The sequence below is a fragment of the Diorhabda carinulata genome, chromosome 7 (assembly GCF_026250575.1).
Source record: "Diorhabda carinulata isolate Delta chromosome 7, icDioCari1.1, whole genome shotgun sequence".
NCBI lineage: Eukaryota > Metazoa > Arthropoda > Insecta > Coleoptera > Chrysomelidae > Diorhabda > Diorhabda carinulata.
In genome coordinates this window covers 4,029,906-4,040,258 of record NC_079466.1, presented here as the reverse complement: position 1 = coordinate 4,040,258, position 10,353 = coordinate 4,029,906, and the positions used below count along the sequence as shown (strand labels likewise).

Below are 10,353 nucleotides of genomic sequence, written 5' to 3'. Positions count from 1 at the left end.
AAAGCCATCACATGCAACGTATTGATTCCACGGCACCATACAGAACCATATTTTGATCACTTGCTTAATGGAGAATAAGAATGTGTCCTATATGATAGTCCAACTCACAATACAGCGGTTTTCTCAAAATTAATCACCAGGCTAAAGCCCGGAAAACTTTTAATGCAGATCTATATTGTGAACAATTGGATTGGATGAGACTTCATTGGCTTTGAAAATTTGCATAATGATTTAAAAATGAAAATTTATTCGTTTGGATTTATTTAGAGAAAGCAACATCCCCCTTTTAATATGTTTAATAAGATTCATGTTTTTCTCTAATTAATTCAAGCATAATTGTTCATATAATTTATATTAATTTCCCTCTAGGTATATTCATAATTTTTTAAATTATTTAACTTCAATTTAACAAATTTGAAATGTGTTCTCTTTCGTAACGCCATTCTCTTGATATAGGTACCTAAATATAATAAATGTTTATATTTCTTCTATCTATAGATGAATATTGTATAGAAGTAATAATATGATGGGATACCCAGAAACATTACAGTACTAATAAATCTACTATCGAATGAAAAAACAAGTTAGGTACATGTGGTTATTGTTATCCACTATCTTAATATCTCTGCATGGGATATCTGATGAAGCCATTTTATTTGCTAAAATCATCGATTTGAAGCGATTCATTTTACTAGGAAACAATCTGTAGCTCCTCTTTGAGCATATCTTTGAGCAGTAGCTTAAGGACAAGATTACGAATGAAGCTCTTTTTTGAAACGAGATGTTTATCCACTTTCTCAAATCTAGAATTAAAGGCATTCTCAATCTAATGCAATTTGCTAACAAGGAGTAATTAGCTTTTTACCGAGGAGGTTAAATTTCATAGCAATCTTTTCATAAAATCTTGTCTCGCTTAGTTTATTTGACCACTAGTCATCTAAGCAAGCTTTCTCCTTTACTGTCATAGTGTCGCATTAATACTTCAGAGTCGACAAATCAATTAAGTATTAAAATATCTAAAAAATGTTGGTCCTAAATGCAAACAGTTTTTAGAACAATTTTTTGTTGTGGAGAAACTAAAAAGCTCGTATCAATTGTATAAGATTGAGAAAAGTACTTTGAAGCAAACATTCGTCGGTGTCTAAGCTCAAGAGTACGATTTATAAAATGTAGGTACGATAACCAATATGAATTATTATTACAGATTCAAATGCTGTCCCGAAATGCGGAAAAATTTTATAAAGCTTACTAAGAAGAATCATTAAAAAAAAAAGAGAAGAAATATGGAAAAGAACCGAAATTCTTTAGTGTACAATCTGAGGAAATAAATAAGATAAAGTTCGATAGATCTTTCTGGAGTACCTAATTGACTAAAAAGTTACCACAGCGATGATCGTTGTTAACCTCTTCCTCAGAGATAATACTTTTGGAACGAATCACATTTGACGACGAACTATTCGAAAAACTACTTGTTACTAAAATTAACTTCACATTAACGAAGAAAATTACAAATTTATTGATAGGTACTTCATTAGAGATATCAAATTCGATATTTCCCATTTTTTACGAGTTATCTTCAGATATCGCGTCTGCTTTCAAAATTATTGCTTGAAATAGAATCTAATATACCAATTATAATTATTGAAATAACCCGATGATAACAAATGTGGAATACATAATGAATTCATTCCTAGTTATCCATATTATTATTTATATTAACTATAATTGTTTACGTTCCGACAATATCGTAAAATTTTTATTGTGGTCGTTTATTTACATAAACAAATCATATAAATATTATTCATAAATTTGTTACGGCGTTTGGCACGCTTTTTGAAGTGACGTTTACAGCTTTACAATGTGCGAGGACCATAAACTTTTTTCTCTTTAACACTGACATTTACGAGCACTAAAATGGCAGTAAAACGTTGGTTTACAACTATGTTACCTCCTTGCATATTGAAATTACCGAAATTTGACGTTTAAGAAAGCCTACCTCCTCTTTACCTTTGCCATAAGGATTAGTATTGCCGAACACAATTTTATTGTACTTTTACGACCATATTATTACCCCATAATTATGTTTCAGTAGTCGGGAGATTTGTTAGAATTATCTTTACGACTTTATAGATCATTATTTGGTTAAACATTGATATAGCTTGTTAAGAGAAATTTTAACGACTATTTTTTTAATGGTAATAAAAACAGTAAATTGATAATTATTAATCTATAAAGCAGCATATAAAATATACTGAGTGGAAACGCGATTTTTTACAATTTGAATTATATTTCCATTGTTATTTCTTCTACATTAATAATACATTTTTTACATTGGTATTTCTAAGTAAACTTTAATTTAGACACATGACAACTTTGAATATTCTAACCTAATGAAATGTATACTTGTATTAAATAAAGCAGCTTAATTTCACTGTTATCAATCATTAATTATATACTAAGTGTAAAAGTGAAGAAAATAATCTATACTCATATATCATAAAATTTGTTCTAAAGATGAAATAAACTTTTTTTTTGGAAATTTTGATGTATCATTTCACTGAATCGCCCCGTAAAGTTTTTATTTAGTCACATGAAATTAACTTTGATCTTGCTCGTATGAATGCCTGAAAGTATCTGGTTTACGAGTAAAGTACTTGATCGACAGAGGGCGACACGTAACCAGCATGGCTTACGTCGCGAGAGCGACAAAGATAGCGTTCGAGGTGGGGAGGTCGTTTTCTGAACTGGCAGTCGTTAGGGGATATATTTTACTTGCGCAATGCTTGATGTGGGCGCCAGCACTGTAACAAATACTATTGCGATTGGTCCATTTATGATCCCTTCCATTATTACCATACATTCAACTTTATTACTTGTGAAATCTTTGAGGGTTATTCATCATATTTAATTTTAGAAATTATTCGAAAATATAATTTTTGTTATTACGAAACTATTTTAGCAAAAATAAATTCTATAGTGATTTTTCATATGAATATTGAGAAGGTTTTTACTTTATTATTGAAAAGAGTGGATGGGAGAAAAAAAATTCGTGTAATTACCCGTATCTTTGTTCAAGAGTGAGGTGTTCAAGGGTTTTCGAATACATGTAGCCGTAATAATGAACTGGCAATTATAGCCGCGTGCTCGGTGTTGAAGTGGGGACGGCGCGAGAGAGTAAGAGAGAGAGAAGGATAGGGGAAAGAAGGACGGCGAATGGGCCGGGATGTGTGGGCCGGATTCTGCTCTCCGGAGCTCTCCAGTGGGTTCCGATCCGCGATATAGTGTGTGCATTCCGGATCAGACATTCGCGCGGTGTATATGCCTCGTGCTCAACATTATCGTAAACTGAATTTTTATTAACCAGTTTTATTATTATTATTACATCGTAACAATAACCATTATTTTTAGTATCGAATGACTGTTTCCATATTTAGTGACTACTTTAATACACATTATAAAGATGTCTTATTTTAGTGACATTTGTGCTTGACTGTGAGAAATTAACAAATTTATTTTGTGATTGTGAACTTAGTGAACTTGTGTTATTTTTTTTTAATTACCTAGTAGTATAGACATCCCTCAATTTTTGAGGGATAACTGATAATCAGCCAAAATTAACGCGACAATAATGAACTCATATTTCGAACAAAGTGGCTTCTACGGAAGCCACCATCATCAGGGAACTGGTTCCGTTACAGGAGCACATCATCATGATCACCAAAGTGCAGCTGCGGCAGCTGCTTACAGATCGTTTCCTCTTAGTTTAGGTATGTCTCCATATGCCTCTAGTCAACATCATCATGCACATTCTTTACATCAAGCCCGTCCACCTCAAGATTCTCCGTACGATGCTTCCGTAGCTGCGGCATGTAAATTATATTCTTCTTCTTCAGATGGCCAACAAAACTCTGTAAATTATAGTTCGTCAACGACAAAATCAGACTGTTCAAAAGGGAACGCGGATCAAAACGGTTACGCTTCGGTGGTAGCTGCTGCTGCAGTTAAAGACGTTTGGCAAAGTGCAACTTCAGGTGCCGGTGCAAATCTATCAAATAGTCTCACAGGCCCCGTGCGTCCTGCAGCGTGTACACCAGACTCTCGAGTGGGTTATGGTTCGTCGGTAGGACTTGTTGGTGGCGATCCGTCATCTAGTCCCGGAGCAGCAACAGGAGGAAGGACGTCAAATTCGTTATCTTCATGGAACAACCCATGTTCATTAAATTCATCATCTTCTCAACCCGTTGGTACTCAGATCCATCAACAGACGAATCACACATTTTATCCTTGGATGGCAATAGCAGGTGAGTTTTATAATAAATAGATACATCAATTTTATTTCTATTCAAATTTCCGCACTCATAAAATTGTATGTAAATCACTTTAACCTGAACTAAGAGCGTGTATAATCAGGGTTGAATGTTCTCAATCGTCTCTATCTCACCAACTAATCGGTCCGTATATCTTTCTTGCTTTCTCTAACGGCGTTTTCGGCTATGCTGGTCCTTTTCGGTCCACGAGGGGCAATCAGCTGTTCACGAGCGTTCAGCATTAGCCCAATTCAAAGCTTTACTATTCCGTCTAGACGCGAAATTTCACAAAGAATGATTATAAAAGTAGAAAATTTATCACTTTATTTAACGCCATTATATCAAAAATTGAATTAGTATATTATATAGTCATTTTAAATAGATATTGGAAACTGTGAGATGTGTTAACTAAGAAAAATTAAAGGATAAAATTGAATTTTATGTAATCAAATTATAAAGTGTAATTCATATTAAATAAATTTCATTTATATATAGATAATGTAAATGTTATTAGTGACATTAAAGTAGCTACCAATAATTTTTATATATTATTACGATCATTTACGTCATAATTCAATATTCAATATTCATAGAAAAAAAGGCGTGTTAATTATTTTGTGTTTGAAAACCACATATTTTACACAGTTTATAGAAAAACAGCGAAATTCCCAGTATTTTATAATATTAACGGAAAATTGTTTTCAAATGTATCCACAAATTGTTAAGATATCACTAAAATACACTCGAATTTGTAATTTTATAGTAATCTTAGAAACCTCTGAGAAATATTCAGCCATCAATAGTTAGTAAGATATTAAATTAAACAGTAGAGCATATCTTCAACATAAAAAAAGTCGCCGCTGAGAACTAGTAATTTAATTTCCCGTAGATTTGGTAATAACTGGTTTGATAGGCATGACCCAGTGAGTGAGAACCCAATATATTTGATTGTTTCCAAACGCAGCTAATAATTATTCGAAATAAGGGAACATATAATTGGAAATTAGGAAGGTATATGTAAGTGCCTAATTAACGGTTTAAATTGAAAATGTCATTTTGACTAATTTTCTTCATTCGATTTATTGTCACCAATTTTTATACTTAATATTTTTTTCTATACATTCTTGTTTTTGTAGCTGCTTTCACGGACAAACGTGTATTAAAAAAGTGAACAAATCTTCTACACTGAGAGAAAAGATATGAAAAAATAAGAAATTTCTGAATAATTTTTTTGTGATACATTTAATAGATACATTTATGGAAACGTTATTTTCCATAAGGGTAATTATACACTTTCACGGTCACCTGGTTTTTTGGCTCTAGAAGATCGAAAAATGGATGGATTTTAATGATCTTGGTCTCAAAATGTTCCATTTTACGGCGGATTTATAAAAAAAATTAGTAGAAATAGATGGAATGAAAATTTCTCATATTTTTACTGTTTTAAATACCTAGTAAAAAAAACGGTTTTGCAAAATAATCCTTTACAAAAAATTATTCATTATTCATTATCAGATAAAGTTCTTATATTTTTTTTGTATTCTGCATAAATTAATAAACAATTTTAAAAAAAAAAAACAAAAAGAATGATTTTTTCAGTTTTTATAGCTTAAAATGAAATCGATGAAAAACAATCAATTTTCGTGAATAGTTTCGTACTATATTCTTCAATGTTAATAGTTTTTGGACCATTAAAAATCGAAAAATAGATAAATTTTATTTTTGGTCTCAAAATGTTCCATTTTACGACGAATTTATGAAAAACACGGGGGTAGTGGCTGAATTTGCAGTTTTCAATAGTTTTAAACCTTAAATAGTAGAAAAACTTTTTTTTTTCAAAATATTCATTTTTTTATGTAAATTGCGAAAAAAAAATACGCGAACTTGATTCCACGACGTCAGAAACAGTTACGAAGGATTATATGTAGAAAGTCATTTTTTTTGCATTTAAAGACATGAAACTGTAAAAAATATTTATTTTTTTTAATTTTCGTATTTTTTTTATAAATCCGCCGTAAAATGGAACATTTTGAGACCAAGATCATTAAAATCCATCCATTTTTCGATTTTCTAGAGCCAACCCAACCTAACCTAACCTAACCTAACCAAAAAACCAGGTGACCACGAAAGTGTATAATTACCATAATTTTTTGTAAAGGATTATTTTGCAAAACCGTTTTTTTTACGATTTAAAACAGTAAAAATATGAAAACTTTTCATTCCAGCTATTTCTACTAATTTATTTTATAAATCCGCCGTAAAATGGAACATTTTGAGACCAAGATCATTAAAATCCATCCATTTTTCGATTTTCTAGAGCCAAAAAACCAGGTGACCGTGAAAGTGTATAATTACCTCCAAAGTATCACAGACATTTTCACGAAACTGCAAAATAGACTCGTGGAAATGTAGGAAATTTTATAAGAAAATAATAAGTTTTATGTTGACGGATGAGAATTATTGTCGATGATATTGGGAAAATGAATTTTATTTTTGATTCATTACCCAGTAGGCATTATTATATGTATCAAAGTCGTAGTAATCATTTGATGAACCGAAAATTCATCTCTAATCTAGATTCATATTATTTTTTGTAATTATTAACTTGAACAATGAAGACAACTGAATTAAAATACACAAAGTGAAAGTTTATAACGAATAATGGGGAAAAATAGTTTAGAATAATTACCATTTGACATAAACATAATTTTAAACATATTTGAAATCAAAATAAAATGAAGCTCATAGAAAAAAAAAGGACAATTTAGAAATAATAAATAAAAAACAGTATAAATGCAACATTGGCACGAAGCACTTAGGATTTACAGTAAAAATTTCACTCAAATCTTACATAAAGTTATTTATATTTTGTGCTGAACAATTCTGATTGATTTGTCCATTTTCAAACTCGACTAAAAATTATTTTTTCTGTATAGAATATCCGTTTCGCGTGTCGCAATTCAGTAACTCGAAATAAATCTTCCGTACCAGTTTAACGAGCATGATGTAGGAGGATAATTGATTAGACCCCGACCAAATTGCATTCACAAAGTTTACGATGAACGTCGAGACAAACTTTTTGTTCCAATAGATGTTGACGCTTTTAATTCACTATGGAAAAATAAACACACTTTGCATTTTCAAAACAAGAATAACTTTGTAAATCAACAGAAACTTTTGCGATTTGTTATGTGATTTATTCGTATAACCCATTGCGGTTCCAATATTTATAATTTTTTGAATATATAAAATAATGAGGCTTTTAAGATGCTGGAATTCAGTCACATTAATTGTGGAATATAATGTGAATACTAAATATATTTCTGCTGAAGTTTAAAATACCGTTTTATTAGTAAATAAACGCTGAATTGAATTCTTACTAACCGTTTTTTTGGGTTCGTTTATTTACAAACAAATATCAAATACAGATAAAATTTTTACGAAACTATTAATACTTTTTTCTATTTATTTGAATAAATTCGAATATAATAATTCACACCTAAAAAAATGGCACAATAGTTTGAAAAATTTAAATAACATATTTAATCAAAAATAGACGAAATACGCTGAAGTAGAATTTTCTAACTTTCTAAAGTATTGTTTTGAGTATCTGTTATACTGACCAAAATTTCCTCATCAGGAGGGGTAAATGGTAATAATAAGTTCCAATATTATTATTTCATATTATTTCCACACATATTCCCAAGTAGGTACTTGAATTGTCCTTTCTTCATTTTGGTATGTATAGCAATGTCTTCATTTTGATACCACATTTTAATTACCTATATATGTGATACCGATGGTGATTAAGTTCAAGCTATTAATTGAAAACGTCGCCCTATATTTTCTCATCACTTTTAAGGGCTAGATTGAAAAACTCTACTTGGATAAAAATTTGTATAGTTCTAGATAAAAAAATATAATTATCGACATCAAGATTACTTTTTGCATTGCTAGTCGTTTCATGTACACATAACAAATTTTCAATAAATAAATTTCAAATTAAAATATTTAAGTTCTGCAGTTTTTGGTTAAACAAAAGTTTGAAACGTAGTTTAACGAGTACTTTGTAGCAGACATCCGTCGGAGTAAATGACTAGACCCCTATGGAAATAAACACATTCACATCTTAGAGTGCTACATAAAATAATGAAGATGATGAGAAGTATTTGATATAGATGCAAATAAACTCATGCGATGTCATCACACTATCCCAAATTTCGAATTAATTCCAAACCAATATTAAATGTCTCAATTTATACAATTAATCAGTTCATAATGTGACTCCATTCGTAAGGATGAAATAAAAAATATTGTATTCAAAAAAAAAAAAGATAAGGGGTCGTAAATTGAAACCAGTAACGCCACTATGGAAGTCAATTCAACTAAATAAAAGTTAGAGTTTTTGACTTTTGTCACTGTGTGGCGTTAGTGAGACGAATTTGGATTGCCCCCAGTTATAGCACCGGTTTTGAAATATAATCAACAGTGTTGCCTGAATGTTAAAAGTTTCTAATAGTTGGATGTTTTATTAGACAATTTCCAATTTATTATTTTACACTGAACAACTGATATAATTATAAAAGAATATATTATTTATATATAAATAAATAATATATAAATAAATAAATAAATAAATATATATATAAATTTGAAATTCATAATATGAAATTGATTATAATTTTTTTAAATTTGGACAATTGATTTTTTTCTAGTCGCTTCAACTACTACGATATTTAGCAACAGAAGACTCACTCTCAATTCAGTACCTTTTACAAATTACAATATAGTCCTTTATATAACCAACTATATTTTCTACATTCATGTTTTTACCTAAAATCACCGCTACATTCACTGAAATATCGTTGTTCTCCGTTTCGCATTTTGGTAACTTGGTCTGTATTAAAAAATTTTTAATGGTTAAATTTCTATGACTCAGACACTGATTGCATTATTTCTTTCAAATCGTTTTGTGTTATACTCCATACGTTTTGCCACGCACTTAACACTTGAAATTTAATTTCGCATTTCATGTCTTGAAAAGAGAATTTGTGTATTTCGATAGAATCCTGTTTGTTTGCTGCTGAAAGAGGTAGCTGGTTGGATGCTCTTTATTACTAAAGATTCTTAATTACATTAAGCATCAAATGACAAAATGAAATTACGGAAAACTCTACTTGGTGATGAGCCAATTGTTGTTTAATTTTGATATACACAAAAATCTGTATGTAAATGAAAATTTCGATTTCTTCCAAAAATTAAGTAATTAGATAAGTGAAATTCAATACAAATAGCAGAAAGCAAAATATATGAGTCAATTATTTACCAGCTTTATGTGTTAGGCAACTGGAAGCAATGCAAAAAACTTTACTGAGCATTTTGTTATTTGAGAGTCAAGATTTTTGAAAGAATAGCCAAGCCACAATTTAAGAAGGCACTGCCAAAAGATTCCTAACAATATTATTACGGGATGGATAAGTTGTTATGGATGGTAATTTACAATTAATTATTTGCTTATCTATAGTTTCTTAGAAGTTATCAGTGTGTCGAATGCTGCTTAAAGATCATTCATAACAAGGTTCCAATGTTTTAAATGAACTTTGTAAGCTATATTCCAACATTTTCACTCATTGTACCGAAATAACGATTATAAGATATTTTGAAATTTCTGCCTGTCTACTTCTGTGCAAATAAATATTTCGATATTCACCATTCACAACCATGGTTAACTAAGACGTTTTTTGTTCTGAAAGTCTTTTTCATCATTGAATTCGGCATTATAAAACAACGGAATCGATCATATTTGTTTACCCTTTTCAAAGTAATTCATTTACCTGGATATAAATGGCAATAAGAATTTGGGGACAGTGAGATGGATTTTCAATTTAACCTCCTTGACCTTTCACTCACTAAATGCGAGGGTGCTACTAGTGCAAAGGGTATAAAACACGATTATATTTCATAAAGTAAGTCAGAATTGTCGCCGGAACTTGCCAGAATCATAGGTGTACTTCTATATTTTTACGGAAGTTACAATTTTCAAAAA

The 10,353-nt window shown here is 30.4% G+C and overlaps 1 protein-coding gene across 4 annotated transcripts in view; it reads left to right on the top strand.

The window, feature by feature from the left end:
- Positions 1 to 3,258: 3,258 nt before the first annotated feature.
- The window catches only part of LOC130896201 (homeotic protein ultrabithorax), a 376,840-nt gene continuing 369,745 nt past the window's right edge, over positions 3,259 to 10,353 (top strand). For 2 of the 4 annotated variants that reach the window (XR_009059543.1, XM_057804128.1), the window contains exon 1: positions 3,259 to 4,301. Coding sequence is in view for 2 of the 4 variants with exons in the window: in XM_057804128.1 (XP_057660111.1) it covers positions 3,629 to 4,301 (673 nt within the window). In the remaining 2 variants the exon portion in view is untranslated. The remainder of the gene's footprint in view (positions 4,302 to 10,353) is intronic. The other 2 variants (XR_009059542.1, XM_057804127.1) reach the window with 1 other exon arrangement.